Source organism: Gymnogyps californianus, chromosome 2, assembly GCF_018139145.2.
Source record: "Gymnogyps californianus isolate 813 chromosome 2, ASM1813914v2, whole genome shotgun sequence".
In the NCBI taxonomy this organism is placed as follows: domain Eukaryota; kingdom Metazoa; phylum Chordata; class Aves; order Accipitriformes; family Cathartidae; genus Gymnogyps; species Gymnogyps californianus.
In genome coordinates, this window is record NC_059472.1 from 156,483,333 (window position 1) to 156,501,632 (window position 18,300).

Genomic DNA, 18,300 nt, shown 5'->3' on the forward strand with positions numbered 1-18,300 from the left:
AAACAGGGGCACAAATCACAAATAAAGAGACAGGAATAGGATTACGGAGTGCCAGAGCCCTGGTCCTGTACGCGCTCAACCGGGCAACCTTCTTCCTTGGAGGGCTGGATGGTCTTTCATTTGTGCTGTCCCTTTCATTGCAAAAGTGGCATTTCTCCTCTTGTGCCTGAAGAGACTCTGGAAGACTAGAAATAAGAAATGAACTTGTTTTGTGGAAAGAGGATCAGTGTACTGCATGCCTGTTGTTCAGCAGTCCTTGACAGTCAATTTTAAATCTGGATGGGGAAAAAATCAGGGTAAAATTTGCTCACTGTTGGTGAGTTCAGATCTCTGAGGCTTGTGCTTTGCTCTCCCCTGCTGACCCTTGGACACAGTACCCTCCAGGGTATACATCTGTAGCCCTTGGATGGTGGAAACCTGTCAAGTCACCAGTGGAGGTGACGAGGAAAAGAGCAACGTGTCCAGAGGAAAAAAACCTGGAGAGTGCTGATGCGAACAGGAGGCTGAAATCCTTGGGTGCAGTGAAGTGAATGCAGCCTGGGAGGAAGGAAGTGAGGAGGAGGAGGAGGGCGTTGGGACCAGCTATGGGATGAAGTTGAGAAGTAGTGGAGCAGGGCAGAGTGCTTGGGAGCAGAGCCAGGGCCAGGGGATGGGGCAAGAGCCAAGGAAGGAGACACGCAGACAGAGAAGCAGGGAGCTGCTAAATGGAGGTGCCACCTCTCAGCTGCCTGACATTATGTGATGGTGTCTTGTCCGAGGGAGACCCATCCCCATGCAGCCATGTGCTCCTTCTGCTCTTGCATGTCCTTAGTGCTGGAGTCTTTTCATTGTCCCTCCATCCATGGCCTGGTCTTTTTCCCATAATCTGCCGCCAGTCTTGTCCCCTGCTCATACCACCTTGCCTGCTAGAGCTGTTCTGTGCAGCGTTGCAGCGTGGCTCGGAAATGCCACACAAAAGTAGGCAAAGGTGTCATGAGAAGAAAGCTAGAGAGAGATGCAACGAGGAGGTCTAAATGTGCAGCGGCTTTGAAGAGTTCGTTGGTGTAGTAAATAGAAAAACCAACACGTAGTGTCTGCTCAAAAGACGTTGTGGGTGAGACCCTTTTCCCTCTTGTCTTTTGAGTTGGACTTTGAATGCATGCAGCAAAGTCCTGAGAGTCTGCCAGCTTTTCAAGAGACAAAGGGTTAATTAAAAAGGGAAAGGTAGCATAAATCCTGTATTCTCATGGCAAGGAAGTATAGTTCATGTAATCCTGTTGATATTCTCCAAAAGCCAAGCCTAAATTCAATGTTGTACTGCGGAAGAGCATGAGTTAGGTGGACCTAACTGAAAAGGGGTTTGTTCCTCATATGATACTTGTAAAATTATTTCATTAATTTGCAAAGGAATGAAGGCCATAGACCAAAGGTCTTCATATTGTGTTTAAAAATGGTAGTGAGTGAATGGTAATTGATGATAAGAGCAGAGTTTAAGCTCACTTAACTTTTGGTGAGCTGTGTTTAGTGTACATTAGGGGCTTACGCAATGAGTTCAACATAGCTGTGGAATGCAATAGTTTTGCATATATTGTAATAATATTTTGATGGTAATTCAGTTATTGTTCATATTCTGAAGTCAGTCTACCTGAAAAGATACAAATTAATACAAATACCGTTATTTCTGATAAATAAAGCAGTTTTGTGTTCTTCCCCAGACTACATGATACAGTTACTTCCTTCCACCTCAGAATGGTAATAGTGATAGTACAATGAAAATTTTGGTGAGTTTATATTTTGCATTTATGTGTTTTTTAGATTTGGTTACCAGGGCAATGATGGACATGATTATAGAAAGATTAGTAACAATTCTAAATGATTTTGCTGTTTGCTCCTGGAAGTTGAAATATTTTCATATTAAATTGTCTCAAAAAATCATTTTATTGGTGATTTTTTGGTGGAGACAGTGGTCTGGGGAAGGAGTCACCGTTGTTCCTTCTCAGAATAATTCCTTTACGTAGTGAACTTCAAAAGAGTGAGTCTGGATGCTGATTTGAATGAAAATTTATTATTGACAGGAGATAACACTTGGTAGTTATCTTTCCCACTTTGGTGTCAAAGAAATTGCTTGTCCTCTGCATTTCTTCCCATTAAGGACACTAGGTTTAGAAACTAGCAGAAGAAACTTATATTGCAGGAATGGGTGCAGGTTCCATGAGCAATGTCTAGAATTGCTTGCGATATTGATTTGCATGTGTATGTACTACCATGTGTGTGGAAGAGTAACCAGTAGTTACGCACCTATTGTTAATAGTTTCATATTTAAAATGGCATTGCCAACTCGCACATACCACAATGGAGCTGTGGTTCTCCGTAGGACATCTCTTTTCTCCTTTAAGAGCAATAGTAAACTAATAAAATCAAATTTTTACTCAAATTAAGATGTGTCTGGAATGCATAAGAATTTGGTATTAATGAGCACAGTAAATTGATGGCAATTTGTTTAGCAAAACTTTAAAAGAAAAAAATCATTTGTATTTTATAATTTTCAAATAGAAATAAACACATTTTTTCATTAAAACATTTTAATGAAGTGGTATCTATAGTTACTGTCTGGTTTGTGAGAAGCTGATGATTACAATGGAGAGGGAGGTTGTTTCACTAGTTTGAACACATGCCAGAAGTATTCAAAATGGGAAGAAATGTGCTTGAAGAGTCAGTGGGTTTGAACTTCAAAGGCTTAGGTCCTCTTGCCAAGTCTGCCACTTCTTCCCTGGGTAAATATGGGTTGGTTGTCATTTGAAGTGCTTCACTCTCACTTTCCTCATTTAAAAACACAGATACTTCAGTTGACTTCTTTTGTAGAACAGTTTGAGATATGGTAGCGAAGAGGATAGGTGTTATTTAAGCACTGATTTTTAACCAGGAGTGAGAGGTTGGCTCAGGACACTGGCAGAGAGGCCTGGAGAATTTTGCCTTCTTAATGTGTATTGGAACCACCCCCAAGAAAAGGTCTTTCATCGAGGAACAACTTTTGAAGGTGTTTTCATGTAGTGATTGATCTCAGACCAACCCACAGGAAGCTCTGTCTATACATTGGTGCTAATTTAGCATCCATTTATCAGAGTGGCTGGGATTGAAATGAGTACGTAGTTCTCTTGGCAAATGGTCTCCTTAGGTGAAGGTTGAACATAGGGATGGAAGAGCATGAACAGACACACGTTGCTGTATCTGGCTGGACATTACTGCCAAAACTCCTCTTCTTTTTGTGGTTTATGCCCTCCTAAGCCCTCAACCTTTTACGAACATACAAGTCCAGTGTTGCAACTGAGCTTTGACTGCGTGATGAGTCTCACAATAGCAGATACGCTGATTGAAAGGGCAGGGAATATGGTGTTATTTCGAAAATCTTATAATTGTAAAACTTATCACTCTTTTTAGCATCTGAAGTATCTTGTATTGAATTTAATACATACGTATATGTGTGTGCATCTGTGCTCACACATTTGGAAAGAAGAATCTGGATATTTGAATTATGTTTGAACAAGTATTTTAACCATTAAAGGTAGATCTAGAGCTCCAGAGCCAGGACTGTATCGCAACTTCAGTGCCAAACCTCTCCTGAACTCTAATAAGAGTATATGTTTTGTTCTACATATATAATTATCCATCACTTTCTTTTAGGAAACTTTTACAGAAAAATATTCTTTTATCCTTACATTAAAAAAAAGTTACCCGAGGAAACTGCAGACACAGTGAAGGGTCATACTAATTGAATTTAAGAAATTGAAACATTGGTCTCCAAAATTTTTTTTGAGATTTAATTGGAAAGTCAGACAAAGAGTCTTCATGCTACTATTTTCTGGTGGATCTGTGGTAGATTTGTTTTGTTTTGGTTTTATTCCTCTCAGTACTGCTTAGAAATCAGCTAAAACATTTATATTGCAGAAATGATATAGCAGCAGTTTCAAGTCTTTTGTGCCTTACATGCTTGATTAGAAAAACTCCATTAATGATAGAAAATGCTAATCACCAATGTGTTTTGCCAGCCACCACAGGCCCACGCACTCTATATAATCCATTGTTTATTAACCTAATGAAGGTCATTGTAGCTTTTGAAAGCTTGTGTGACAGCATCTCAAAATGGTTTTAAAACTCTGTGCTGCTGGACTCCGGTGCTGGAATAAATCAAGGCTGGGTATTTACTTGTCAGAATGGCTCTGGCGTAAATGAGTTTTTTCTGGGTGGAATGATCATACTGTGCTTTTCATTTGTTCATTATAATTGTCAAGACAGACAAACAGTGCAATGGTGGCTAAGCTGATGGTGCTGCCATTAAGCAGCTAGACACTGTCTTTATCCACGTCTTATTGATTTTCCTTTTCTTTTCTTGGCAGGTGACATCACACAGAAGGGATATGAAAAGAAGAGATCAAAATTAATTGGGGCCTACCTGCCACAGCCTCCCGGTACGTGTATCTGTGCTTGCCATATATGAAGATGTCAAGTGTACTGATAGTTGCCACAGTAAAAATCTGCATCTCTGAAGAAATATATGTGACAGAAACAAAGCTATTGTTATGCAGAAAAAGCTTATTCTATCCATTTTATGTATATTTTTATATATGTCCGCTTTGATGTGTGTGTACATTTTTTACATACGTTGCTGTGGGTTTGGCAGTCATGTCTGGAAAATAAAATCAGCCTAGGCTTGTTAGAGAGGCATTGTTTGTTAGAAGTAATGCAAAAATATAGAGGAAAACGTGATGTCCTAACTCATTAAGACCTGAGCCAAGTAAAGCTTTCTGAACAGAGGTATACACAGGAGTGGAAGAGAACCTTGGAGCTTTGCACCTTCTTCCATTTCTGGGTTTTCTGTCCAAGTCTCCCTTTTGAAGACACCAGAGAGACCAGCAACATCCTTAGAGTTCAACTTGTCCTATAATGTGTGGGCAACTGATCCTTTATACATACCTGGTCTTAGCGTTGAGGTTGCATGTACTTGCCCAAAAGGTGTAAAAATATCTTCAAACTAAATTTAATAATGTATTGCTTCATTTAAATTATTTCCTATATATATATATATATATATAAAAACTTTTCAGGGTTCATTCACTCCTCTGAGGCACTGGATCATGAAGTTGAATATGTAGTTGTAGGTATTGGTGTAGGCCTCCATTTTGTGTTGCCCTCAGAGGAGCATGCCCCATACACTCGTGACATCTCACTCACCTTACGGAGGCTCCACTTGGGCTTGGCTGTCCTCCGAGCCCTGTTTTTGTTGCAGGCCTGGGAACTAGTTTCCTACTTCTTTTACAAAATCCTGCCTTTATGGTGGAGTTGCTGGTTTTCTATTTAAACTGCTCATGTGTGGAGGCACTGCCTTGTTCTCTCTTCTTCAGGTGTATATATATTAGCTAGCTCCATAGCAGAATGGTATTTTTGTGGCTTTGGATTTCACTTCATCTGCTCCACTGGTGGGAACTCCACGAAAGAGATCAGTGTTACAGACACCTCCGTTTTCTGAAGTGATACAGCGTGATTTGAGGGTGTCTGTGACATTTCCTAACCATTGGGAGCCATTAGAGAATGAAACAAATCAGATCAACAGAATTACAATACCAGAGGTGCAGTTATTAAATTTCTGGGTATTTATGGGTCTGACCAGACTATCAGACATACAATAGTCTTCACAGTATGTTCTCATGAGACCTACTTACGTTTACTGAGTTATGGAGAGACTGTTGCCTCACAATAATCCTCAACACAGCGGTGCACTTGGTACCAGTATTTGTTTATACAGTTAGTTGTGCCATTTTTTTCTTCACACAAGAAAATGCAGGTCTTTCTCCAGAAAGCTCATAATCTTCTGGTCAAACTGTATCCATGGCTGAAACTGCTGGGGATTCATCATGCATGTAATGATGAAAGACAGAAGGTGGAGAACCCTCCGAGGTTTATCTTTCAAGGTCTCTGTTGTGATATTGAAGTTTTTCAGTGTAAGGAGAAGCAGAGGGATCACTGTAAGCCAGTCCTATAGTGGGGTCCATTCAATAATTTGAAGAGGTTGTGATTAAGGATGTAGCTGATTTAGGGCTGGTTTAAATGTGGGATGAAATGGAGTGAACATTTTCTGCTCTACCACTTCCCAGAAAATCCTGCACTAGGAATTTGGGATATGGGTGAGTGAAGGAAGATTATGATAGGATGAAGAGGAAAAGTATTGAAATATTGTCCACTGTTTTCTTGTACGTACATCAAGTTCAGTCGTTTAGCCCATGGCTAAATGAATTATTTTATTATAGTGGAAGACACTGCTTCTACTATATTAAAGTATTTTCCTCCAGAAACTGATATTATTTGTGCTTGGTTTTTTGCTGTCTTTGTACTTTTTGTTTGTTTTGTTGTGTTACTTGAAACAGTTCATTTGGATATTCTCCTTCTAAGACTTTACTCATCTGAACGACTTGAGGTCCCTGCTCACTAGGAGGGGGGAGATGAATCCTTTCCAAGAAGAAATAGGATAACAAAACAGATGCTGCCTTTTGTAGGCCTCTGTGAACATCTGAACAATCACATACATGACCAATTAGTTATTTGGTTTTTTGTTGTAATCTGTTTTGATGGGGAACTGCAAGAATTTATAAGCTTTGGCGGTCTTGGATCTTGCTATTAAAAGGGAATGGATGTTTTAGAGATATTTTAAAACAGTATGGAAATGGACATGGCTCTTTGGCTGGGATTGGAGGCATTGGGGAAGGGCAGGGATTTGCATTCTGTGACTGCGTTCAACAAACTAAAGGAAATCCAAAGGCAGTTCCCCTCTGTTGGGACATCCAGTCCTCTCGCTGCACCTTTGCTAACATTACTACCGCCCATGTTGGCAGAGTGGAACATTGACCCGCGTTGGCTCCGTGAGTGTCCTGTGGTGTCTGTGCGTGTGTGTGCGTGTGTGCTCTACTGCATGGGGGCAGCAGCTCCATTCGTTGCTGTAACAAATGTAAAAAAACTAAACGTGAATTAATTAGTTTTTTTCAACTTGTTACAGCAGCGAATGGAGCTGCCGCGGTACGGTGTAGACTGCAACACAGTGAAGGAGCTGCCAGAAGAATGCTCCGCACTGCCAACATTGGTGTCTGTGACATCCGGGAAGCGGCCGCTAGAGAGAGAGCAGCCAGCACAGCAGGAAACCGGCCTCTCTTTTATTTTCGTTTTGGTGAGCACAATGAATGTATCTTTTCCAGTCCATATCTGTCTGTAACTGTGCCTCATCTGGAAGCCTCTGGTAGACACCTACATGAATATGATAGACTAGGAGCTGCCAGTGACAAGGCAGGACAACCAAAGGACAACATTTGGAAGGCCATTACTGACCTTTATCTGCCTAAGAGTGAAGTGATGGGAAGGGAGAAGGACTAGTCCTTCTTAGTAACGTTTGAACATGTTAACATCTCTCTAGCTTCCATATCGTGGATACTTCGGAGGAGGTTTCATACAATAAGCTGGCGAAACAGAGGAAGGCATGTGTTTCTAATTCGCTTTTTGGCACTGCCTTTTTACAGAGCTCTGGACAGGTCCAAGCCCACCAAAATCCGGAGGAAGCTGTAAAAATCTAAGCACTCCTAATTCTGTGCTATTTTCAAGTAGAGGTCTCCACCTGAGCTCCACTCACATCCAAACCATTCAGAAGCGGACTGACTTTTAGGAACAGGCGGCAGGCTGGTAGAGCAGACTGGAGGAAGAACATTCTGCAGGGCTACATGTCTGCAGTCTGGACCGGCAAAGCATGACCCCAGCCATGCCTGCATAGCTGTGCCCTTCAGCAGATACCTGTCCTGCCTTCTGAGGGTGACCTGTGGCTGGTGGCAGGCAGTCTGGTCCTAATCCCTGGGTTTGTAACAAGGCTGGAGAGGATTCACAGCCCCTCAAGACACCAGATTTTCTCTTGACAGCCATGTGGGCACATGGAGGACATCACACTCTTGCCTGTGTGATTGTCCATGCTCCCACAAGGCAGTCCAGACATAGTGTAAGAGATGGCTAGAGGGAAGATAAGATTTGCAGTTCTGTCAGGACACGACATGCCTGTAAAAAGGTGATCCCTTTGAGAAACCCTTCCCCGCTCATTTTCAAACCAATTTACTGTAATACTATGGAGGAGATCCGTATTGGATTCTGGCTGTGTTGTTTGTATTTCTCCTCTTACATGGGGCTGCTCTAAGTCAGGTTCCCTCAATCTGACATGATTAACTTCCTCTGCCCAAGATTTTTGCAAAACGGGAATGATTAAATTTAAATTGCAATTTCAGGTTTAACAGAAGTAATGGTATAAAATCACGTAAGTGCTAAATGTAGGCAGTAGAAGGGTTGGCTATATATGTATATAAACACACACAGATATATGGTCTTTTTGTTGTGCTCATTAGGATGCTGTTATTTTAGAAAGGGAGAGCTGTTACTTTTCAGGAATGGGATTAATGAAAGGTGAAGCTGGGCAACCATGTGGTTGATACTCTACCAGGTGATGTGGGAGTTCACTCTTAGGCTCCCTATTTTTGACAGGACAGTCCCAGAGAGTATATTGTCACATATGCTGTACAGCAAACGTGCAGTGAGTCTGACACACCAGGGATGGCCTGGATCCGCTGCACATCTGCAGTTTGATTCCACAGTGCATGCACAATAGGTCTGACACATCCAGATGCTGCACAGACTGCACATATGCAAAGGACATTTGTACTGTTCCAGCGGGGCTGTCGAACATCCAGAAATCCGGAACGGATATGCTGCGTTTGGCAGTGTTAATGGGAGAGGGATAGAGGGTGCCCCCTTTTTCTTTCCCATTAAATCCCCACCTGCTTTAACTTAGGGAGACAAAAGTACAGCTTTGTTTCCTCAAAACACTTTCTCAGGATGTCAGTTTGTAGCTGGAGATGTTCTGTGTGCAGAGTAGTTTTTCTTTTCTTAGCATGCCTGTATGTCAGACATCTAAAAATAATGGTGAATCCGGACCTTTATATCTGCATGTATATCCCAATCTCTCTTGTGCTGTGACCGTTCTCTTACTGCCTCTGTAGAGGAGCTGTAACAGCCAAGAGCTGAAAGAATAACCACTTAAACAGGCATTTATTTCAGAATATCTTTCTGAAGATTATCTTGATTAGATCAGTCAGTTCTGGGTAAGATAACATGTGGACAGCTGCGTGCACACTATTAAGAGAAACCCGCCCTAGAAGAAAAATAACTAAATTACCTGCATCCCCCATAAGCTGTGTTTTTGCCCAATTTGTTTCCAGTCTTTTGCCAGGAAATTTGATTATTCATTCACAGAACAGAGACAATGTTGTTATCAATTAAGCTTTGCTTCTAACAGCTTAGACATAGGTGGTTCATTCTCTCTTAATCAAGTGCTGTGTCTACACTAGATTACTTTCTGTAATTTCCCATCATTGGTACCACCACTGTAGCTCTATTTGTAGTGTAACCATGTAGACTAGTCACCAGTGCTTTATTTATTATGGCTAATAAACCTGTGAGATGCAGTGTTTAAAAGGCACCCGCTGCTCCTTTCACAGGCCTAGAGACAGATCACTGCATCTCCTGCTGCTGGAGCCCCAACAGCACCAGCACGGGCAGATTTCAAGCTACAGTGTGCAGAGAAGATAATACATTCGCACAGAAGATCCCTTTACCTTACCAAGAAACAATTTTCTGTAGAATTACAGGAACCAATTTCCATAGCCTCTGTTATTAACATGACACGTATTTATATATATCTGTAATGTATGCATACATTTGCATACTTTTCTATGTTTATGCATGCATACATTTGCTTTCAGCTATTCCTGCTGCTAGCCCTTTGGGCACTCAAAGTAAACCTGGCAATTACAATTTCATTTTCTCTTCCGCAGACATTATTTGGATTGCAAAGATTGCAAGGAAATGTTTAAACAAAGCTTGATTCTGGAATTGAAAAAAACCCCTCATGTATTCAATTTATTAATAATAACAACGAGTATTCCCATCACATCTGCCTTCCTAATTCTTAAAGGTCTTATCAAGGGATAACCGTGATGGGGCATTTCAAAGCATATATGTGTGTTGAGAACATGGATCTCATTGAAAGGCGTATGCGTTGCACAGCTCATGGACACATTTCTGAAAACAGTGTGACAGATGTTTCACAGATGAGAAACTATGGCACACAGATAAATGCTTAGTAAGTCTTGTTTTTAAAAAGAGTTTTGTTTTGAATTGGTGGATGCCTTGCAGAGCCTAGTTTGGTTAAAAAGGAAGGTTCTGAAAGCATCTGAGAACTACCCCTTGATGCCATCATTTAAAGCATGGTGGTTACTCCTTCACTTTTGCCATGCTGACTGAGAGCCCAGTTACCGTTTTACGCATTCTTTGGTTTGTGATGGCACCTCTGTTTCCTATCCTGCAGTAAGACCTCATAATATTAAACCTTGTTCAAACACAGAGCAAAAAATTCCTTCCTTCAAAGACTTTACACTCTAATAGTAAGGCCAAAAAATGGGTGTAAGGGAAGAAATGAGTACATGATGAAATCAGTAGTGCAGGTAGTGGTTTCAGCACTCAGCATGATGGTTTTTTTGGGGAGGACATTTTTAATACACATCAGAGTCGAGGTGTTTTTCAAAGAGTTTGAAGAATTTCAATGAAATATCTGTTGATGTTCATGGAGACCATCTGTGAAACCTAAGAGCTTAGGAGGAAACGTGAAGATGTTGATCTAAAAATCTGACAAATGGGTGAGAAAAGATGGCTCAGTCAGAGGTGAGCAACGGAGGGTAGAAAGGAAATATACCACTGAGGGCCTTGAAACAAAGCTCGCCTGTGCTGGAGCAGAGGAGGTGGAGCCAGTGGAGGCATGTGAAGAGCTGGGTGCCGCTGTCAAAATGAGAAACTGCTGGAATTGACAATACTGCCCAAATTTGTCTGGAGTGTAAGTTGACCAGCACATTGGTGAATGTGTTTCCTATGTGAATAGGTAGCCTCTTCTACATATTCTCCTAAAAGAATCTTCAAATGGTACGCTAAAGCTGTGGGACTATCTAGAGAAAAATGGAAATCAGACATCGCATGTGAATTGGAGCTGTAATGTGATGTCCACCATCACTGAGATAAAGGAGAGAAAAAAGAAGCCCACAATAGCCATGCTAAGCTTGAACTGAAAGCTAAAGCTTGCAAGAAAATGCTGGAAGGCAAGATCGAGATTGTAATAAGAAAAGAAGATGAATTGGAAGTATGTGCATTGTTTGAAGTCAGAACCAAGTGCAGGAGTAAGTGTGAAAGCTCACCTGTGAAGGAAAGGTTGTTAATTAAACATATCTAATCAGAAATTCCATTTTCTCCAGATTTATCTAGCAGAAAGTGGCTCCACTTTCCTGGATGTCTTTGGTTAGGAGTATCGCATTTTAAATCTTCTTTGGCTTATCCAGTGAATTTGTTACTTAGATGTACATTTGATGGGAAGAGTGAAATGCCATGCTAAGTAACAAGTTCCATGGGGACGGTGTGACATTTAACCTGTTTACAAAATACACAGTGTGTTCCTCACCTGGCTTTGCCTTTAAAGCTGAGCCACCAGCCATTGCATAGCAGCTCAGGAAATACTTTGAACAGAAGGTAAATACTGTTTTTTAAAACTGCACTGCAAACACTGTTAGCCTGCCTTCCCACTAGCCCTGGAGTTGCTGGGTTTATCCTACAGCTCTCTTTCCTGGGGGCACACACTGTAAGTTAGCTCTAGAACAATAAATGTAGCCTGTGTCTAAGAATGCCTTCTATTTCTTGTCAATTAGACATTTCAGCTTTTAAATATTTTTAGATTCAAAAATTTGACACAGACATAGGAATAAGAGATACATCAAAGCAACTTGTCAGCTGTCATTAAGGAAACAATTGTCCTCTGTTGGAGAGGGCAGTGCAGCTATTGCCACATTATCAGCACGTAGCTCTGCAATTTAGCTACAAAAAGAAGTAATAAAGAAGGGAAGAACAAAGAGGTGAAGGCAAAAAAAAAAAAAAGGAAGGAAGGAGCTGAAGCCTGCTTCCAGCTGACAGTTTTGTGCCTTCCATGCACTTAAAAATAAAACTATCCAGCTTGCAGTGGTATTGCTTAAATAGCTTTACTGAGGCTGTTGCATTTTTAGCTAAATACAGTCAAGGCAGGATCCAGCTTGCAGATTAGGATTTGTAGATTGATATATCTGTATTAACTTGTCTGCCTGTGAACCTGGTATTTAAGCTCCCATTCTTATGTGAAGAGACACAGTTAATTCAGTTGATGAAACCCAGAGAGCTTTTCAGCTTATTCCAAAGCAGATACCTCCACTGACCACCTGCGTAGCTCTCAAGGCTTCGCTGGGCTCATGGAGTTGCCTGAAGATAGGTGTCTAATACTGTTCAGGATTTCCTACGGTATCGGAGACATCTGCACAGAGCGAGCACATATAAAACAGGACTTAAAGGTGATATATGCCATTCTGGTCAAGCCAGGTATCATAGTCCACAACATCTGAAAAGACATTGGACACCTCTGTTTAGACTCCTGAGTCCTGGCCTAGGTCTCTGTTTTTCATAATGGGAGCTTAGCTTAAGCACCTTCTTGTAGATACCTAAATATAGGTGTCTTAATCTGCAAGCTGAATCCCACATTAGCAGCATTAGATAAATGAACTAATGCTTGTATTAAGAATGTGGCTGTTTGCTCCAGTGCGCCTGGTAACGCTTATGTGTAATGTGATGAGCAGAAAGCACTGATTTCTCAGCCTTTTATATAAAATAACTGTGTTCCAGGCATATATATTTTGCTAAAATTCTTCGTGACTTGTAATGAGTCAATCATTAGTGCTAATTATGCTTACCTTTTAAAGTTCTGCTTTAGCTGCAAGACTGGGGTAGACTACGGCATTACTAAGAATGATGCCAGTTTGACAGCGACTGTGATTGTGTCTGCGCACAGGGCACTGGCGTGACACTGTCCTTTCTTTTATGAAAGCCATTCATTGCTCTGCTGCCTTCGTAAATTTAGGAATCGATGCAAGTATGAATTCTCAAAGCCCATTATGCCACCACTTCCACCGATTCACAAATGCATCTGGGCGAAGCTGCACTTGAACAAGCATTAGCACTTAACTCACGGACCCTGTGTGCTGGCTGTGAAAGCTATCAATTTTTTGGGTTTAGTTATGTTCAGAAGTAGAAGTGAAAAAAAAAGATGCTTGTTACGGCACTATATTGCTAGAGCCTTCATGGAGGTGAACAATTCTGCTGTTAACACCGCTTCGCTATTTATGGCAACACTTCACTGATTTCATGGTATTCATTAATCTGTATGGCTTTTACTCCTACCCATCGCTCAGGAATGGCAGCGTGTAGGTTCTCGCTATTGTGTACTTTGTCTCACACCATCGTCGGTGCTGTGCAAGGGAGCGGGTGCATGGGAAGCAAAGGTGTGAGTCCGGGCGGTGCCAGCTAATTCCTTCTCCAGCCCCTTCAGTAAGGAACCGTCATCAGGTTTCTTACTGTCTCTCCAAAGTGGGGCGATGATTTGTGTTTTCTCATGTTAAAGGAACTTAGTACGAAGAGAGGTTTCCCCACAGATGGCTGATGGAGAGCTTCTCCTCTGTATTTTAGTGCAGAATTAACTTCCTCATGTAAATCGGTGCTATTGGCGAGCCAAGTTCACGTGTCCTGCTCCATGCTTGGGTAGACCTTTATTCACTGGTTTTATGTTTATGGGAAAGTGGGAAGTAAAGCCATCAAATGATCCCCAGACCTCATAAAAGCAGTAGATATTTTGATATTCTCATTTAGTTTGCTATGGCCTTAAATGACTACTAATGTAGGACGTTGGGGCTGTCTCTTTTCTAACTGTACGAAGAAACTCCGTATTAGCCATTCTGTCAAAAGGACTTACTTAAAAGAACAAACACACGTTCACAAAGTAGGAGGGAGGTAAACTAGTTAAAATGTCTCAATTTTAAGATTAGATGAGAGATTTCTGTATCTGTAGTAAGAACAAGTAGCAGTATAATCTCCGTAGTGAACCGGAGGAGGGAAGAGCCCTTTGCAGTGTTAGGGGGGTGCCAACAGTGCTCCCCAGCCAGTTCGGCATCCTGCTGTCTTCTGCAACATCAGGGTCAGTGTTTGAGGGTACCTTATATGCACTGTCTGTTTTACACCTTGAAAAAGAGCTTTGTGCGCTGCCCACAGCTGCAGAGGAGACTGAGACACCTGAGGTGTCTCATAGTCGCGTAGCCAGGAGGAGGAAACCACGGGCTTGAATGTACTTTGTCCAGTGACTTTCAGGTCTGCCTGAAAGGTCTCCCTCCTACAGCAGCTGTGCACCTCTTTGTAACTGATGCTTTTCTTCACAATTTCGTTTCCTCACAGTGTTTCTAAAGCCTATTGCATGTGATTTTGTTGTTGGAAGGATGCATTAAATCCCCTTTTCCTGTATAATCATGAGGCTGTACTTCAGTAGCAACACCTGAATTATTTTTGTTTGTTGTTCTCCACACGCTGTTGCCCTACGCAAGTCGTTTGCCATGGGAAGTTGTGGCACTGCTTTCTTCCCAAAGGTCTGTCACACAGCAGCAATTTTAGGTGCACAGTTTTGGGGTGTGGGTTTTTTAGGATTTTTGTAAATATATGTGATTTTCAGAAAGTATCTCATCCCTGACAATATGGATAGGGACTGAGATGAATAATGGTGGTTAGCATCTCGTACAGACTGAAAATTTTCAATCAAAATTAATTTTATTGTTAACTTTTTATTGCTGGTTCTCAGGGTGACCCAATAAAGAAAGAAAAACTCTAAATATACAAATGAGGAGAAAATATTTCTTCTGATTATTTCAGTGATTCAGAAGTTAGGTTCACCTGCCTTAAAGAATATAAAGGCTTGAGGGTAAGTGAAATTGCACAGTACTATAGTGTGGAGACAGAGCAGTTAAATGAAGACATTTTATTTGGTTTAAGAGTATGAATTATTAATCACAATCTGAGTAGAAGAAAATTTATGGATTCACTCTTTTATGCGCCTGTGAGATTTCACTCCAAGTATGTTTTTTAGCCAACTAGCCACTTCTCCAGAAAATCGAAGCAGCCTTGACATTGCTGATATTCCAAAGATTTAAGAGAGAAGCTGTATTTTGAGTTCAGTTTGTTTTTACAAAGAAGTAAGTGTACAATGCCAACTTTTTTAAAAGATGCTTTTTTAAGAGTCCATTGAAACATAATTGGGACTCACTGAAGTCAACATAGCATTTTCTGTTGGTCTGTATTCTACATAAAAATTCTTGTTTCCACAAAAGTAAACTCTTATCCCTCTCCAATAAGCAGGCATTGAATAGTTCAGAAATAGGAGTGGAGAGTTTTTACATTATGTTTTAATTGAAAAATATGAACATATTTCCAAGCATTGTTTTGTTGAATCCAATTTCAATTTATTAGTCACCCATTTGAATACTTAATTATTAATCATTTAATTAAGTAATTTTAACAGATCTTTCCTACCGTCAGCCCTAAGTGCAAGAGGCTAGTTTTACTTCTGTCCCTACAGTTACACATAATGTGTAACTACTTTTTAAAGGCAAAAAATAAAAGGAAAGAATTAATTTCATTTCTTTAGATACTCCAGGTTTTTTGCCCTTGTGCATCACAGTGCCTAATGCTCTGTGCTTTATTAGCTCTAAGCTGAATGCATCACTTACTGGGCTTGTCTGCTCAGGTTCTTCTGTGGAAGAGAGCAGGGTAGCATATTATGACACTATTACAGATGCAGGTTTACTTTCTTTTCCTATTGTTTGTTTGAATTTTCCTGCTTGAGTAATTCACTTTACTCTTCTCTAGAAGTTGTCAAGGAACATTAGTTTCTAGAAGCGTTTATGTACAATGCTGCCGTTATACCACTACTGTTGTTGAAGTAGCCTTCAAGAAAATACATATTTTTTAAAAAAAGCAAATTCGCTATGGGATGAATACAAGGTTTGAATCTTAAATACTGGATGTTTAGGCCTGGCATACTGAGATGCTGCAGGTATATATTATAAGGCTGAGTTATTTTTATTGTTTTGCTGGAACAGATTACTATTTTCAGCCTGGTTTGGTGCAGTTATTGTTTACTTCCTGGCCTTGGTAGCTGAAAATGCCTATAGATACTAATATAGTTCGCTTCCCGCAGGGTATCTAGTTTCCATAGGTTGGTATTGTGTTGTCACCAGCCGGTATCATCCAACTGCATGAGGTTTTAGATAATAGGCACTGGCTAAGTCTTCTTAGGAACTGTTTTTAACCAATTTGCAGGGAAGCTTCAAGATCCATTGCAATGGTGTCTGCATTTATTAGCACATTAAAATATTTCCTGAATACTATTTTATGAAAGGTCTCCTGTTTGGGAAAAAAAACCAGCATGAAGCTTACTGTCTGTATGCGCTGCTTATGTAGTCTGCAATCCTGGAAAAAGGTTGTCTTAGAGAGAACCAAGAAAATAACCGTACCAGAAAAGCTGCCCAGAGGCAAGTACTGTGTAACCAATTGACATGACATGGTTTAGCCACTGAATGTTCATTTCCTACTTCTAGTGTAGGCTGAACTCCTCCTCACTATTAACTTCTGGAATTCAATCAGAATGAGCTTAGTTTTTTTCTTTTATTAACACAGGGGTGGATCAGGCATTACCACAAGAACGTCGAACTCCTGTTACTCCGTCCTCTTCCTCTCGATACCACCGTCGCAGGTCCTCAGGGTCACGGGATGAGCGCTATAGATCGGGTAAGTAGAACTGAAGACCATAGAATTGGAATGAAAATTTGAAACGGCTGGTTCTGTTCTTTGCTTTTTTAAAAAGAATTTTGTTGTAAACTCATGTAGTAGCTATACATGGGAAATATTCATTGTACAAATACAGAGACACCATCCAAGCATGCGGGATTCGAGTTACAAAGCCAAAGTACATCTGGAATTGAATCTGGCAACGAATGTGAAGGGCAACAAGAAGGGCTTCTACAGCCCTTCTGTCAGCAGCAAAAGGAAGACTAGGGAAAATGTGGACCCACTGCTGAATGGGGCGGGGGACCGGGTTACAAAAGGCATGGAAAAGGCCAAGATACTTAATTTTTTCTTCGCCTTGGCCTTTACTGGTGAGACTTGCATTCAAGAATCCAATGGCCCTGAGACCAGTGGGAAGGTCTTGAGGAATGAAAACCTAATCTCCGTGAAGGAGGATCAGGACAGGGAACATGTACAAGTCCGTGGGACATGATGGGGTGCATCATTGGCCAACGTCATTGTGAGTCCACTCTCAATTCTTTGAAAGGTTGTGGCAATCAGGGGAGGTTCCTGAGGACTGGAAGAAAGCAAGATTCATTCTTGTCTTCAAGAATGGCAAGAAGTAGGATCTGAGAAACTACAGGCCAGTCAGCCTCACCTCAATCTCTGAGAAGGTGGTGCAGCAAATAATCTTGGAAATTGTTTTTAAATATATGAAGGACAAGGAGGTGATTTGGAATAGTCAGCATGGATTTATGAAGTCCTCTTACTAGGTTGGTCAATCCGTGCTTGATCAACCTAATAGCCTTCTACAATGAGATGACTGCCTTGGAGGTTGAGGGAAGAGCAGTGGATGTTGTATGCCGTGACTTTAGTAAGGCTTTTGACAGTGTCTCTCATAACATCCTCATTGACAAACTGGTGAAATATGGATTAGATAAGTGGACAGTGAGGTGGACTGAAAATTGGCTGAAGTGTTGAGCTCAGAGAGTTATGATCAGCAGCACGAAGTCCAGCTGGACACCAGTCTCTAGCGGTGTACTCTAGGGGTAAATACTGGTTCCAGTACTTCTTAATAGCTTCATTAGTGACCTTGCTGGTGAGACAGAGTGCACCCTTCACACGTTTGCAGATGATACCAAATTGGGAGGAGTGGTTGATACACCAGATGGGTGTAATGCAATTCAGAGGGATCTGGACAGGCTGGAGGAGTGGGCCAACAGGAATCTAGTGAAGTTTGACAAAGGGAAATGCAAAGTCCTGCGCCTGGGGAGGAATAACCCCATGCACTTGGACAGGCTGGGGGCCCACTGGCTGGAAGGCAGCTTGGCAGCAAAGTCCTGGTGGTCAACAAGGTAAACGTGAGCCAGCAAAGTGCTCTTATAGCAAAGAAGGCAAACAGCCTCCTGGGCTGCAGTAGGAGGAACACTGCCAGCAGGTGGAGGGAGGTGACCCTTCCCCTCTGCTCAGCACTGGTGAGGCACATTTGGAGTGCTGGGTCCAGTGCTGGGCTCCCCAGTACAA

The 18,300-nt window shown here is 41.4% G+C and overlaps 1 protein-coding gene across 2 annotated transcripts in view; it reads left to right on the forward strand.

Annotated features, from left to right (window-relative positions):
* Positions 1-18,300, forward strand: part of DIP2C (disco interacting protein 2 homolog C) — a 337,937-nt gene that overhangs the window by 176,368 nt on the left and 143,269 nt on the right. Inside the window, exons 2-4 of one of the 2 annotated variants that reach the window (XM_050891661.1) lie at positions 4,374-4,445; positions 7,025-7,192; positions 16,669-16,779. In XM_050891661.1, coding sequence (XP_050747618.1) covers positions 4,374-4,445; positions 7,025-7,192; positions 16,669-16,779 — 351 coding nt within the window. The remainder of the gene's footprint in view (positions 1-4,373; positions 4,446-7,024; positions 7,193-16,668; positions 16,780-18,300) is intronic. The other variant, XM_050891662.1, reaches the window with a different exon arrangement.